The sequence below is a fragment of the Penaeus monodon genome, chromosome 29 (assembly GCF_015228065.2).
Source record: "Penaeus monodon isolate SGIC_2016 chromosome 29, NSTDA_Pmon_1, whole genome shotgun sequence".
NCBI classification, from domain to species: Eukaryota; Metazoa; Arthropoda; class Malacostraca; order Decapoda; family Penaeidae; genus Penaeus; species Penaeus monodon.
In genome coordinates, this window is record NC_051414.1 from 24,749,728 (window position 1) to 24,750,515 (window position 788).

Sequence of the window (788 nt, forward strand, 5' to 3'; positions counted from 1 at the left end):
GATTGTTGTTCGAGCTGGTGGTTGACTAACTTCTGCCTCATAGCAATGAACCTCCCCTTCCCTCCACAGACCAGGCGGTGGAGCGAGCCCTCCCACGCAGCCTGATGAGGTCGTCCCACGCCTCCCACCCGTGGTACCAGTGGACGCGGCAGCCACGCCTCCGGGACCCTCCTCACCCGCCTCCGCCTTCCTCCACGACGCCTCGCCCCGCCCCCGACCTGTCCCGGGACCGCCCCGACGACGGCAGGAGGTCCGTGGACGACCCTGTGGTGGTGGCGGGATGCGATGCGGACGACGCGGAGTGCGCGAACCCGCCGGAGGAGACGTACAGTGAGTTTGGACTTTCTGGGGTTTGTGGCTGTCCTTACTCCGCAGTGCATTGATGTCTCGGGTTTTCTCTAACTCTACGATCCTGTACTAACATACTGACTATAGATTAACAATGAGAGTGCATGGTGAATATTTAACCCAGCAAGTAAGGAGTTTCCGAACTGGGTTATCCTTGTATTGAGAAAGCTGTGTCTCTGGTGCGTGGTGCACAGACGTGACGGATGTATAACGCCCACAGATGACAGCGGACAGGTGGGTGGGGGCCCGCGGGAGCTGCCTCTCCACCCGTTACACTCGTGGCGTGACACGTGTAACGAGGAACACCTGGCTGAGCTCAGGGTCAAGTGCCAGGTGGGTCGACGCTGCCTCGCTGATCTCTCTTGACACTTTAATAGGTCGTCTCCCTTTTTAGTATTTTTTTGGTGTTACTCTCTTTCTTCCTCTTTCTTAGCCATGAT

The 788-nt window shown here is 57.7% G+C and overlaps 1 protein-coding gene across 1 annotated transcript in view; it reads left to right on the top strand.

Moving 5' to 3' along the window:
- The window catches only part of LOC119591782, a gene marked incomplete in the record, with an annotated part of 5,666 nt that overhangs the window by 3,510 nt on the left and 1,368 nt on the right, over positions 1-788 (top strand). The window contains 2 exon segments of the mRNA XM_037940526.1: positions 70-330; positions 473-681. Coding sequence (XP_037796454.1) covers positions 70-330; positions 473-681 — 470 coding nt within the window.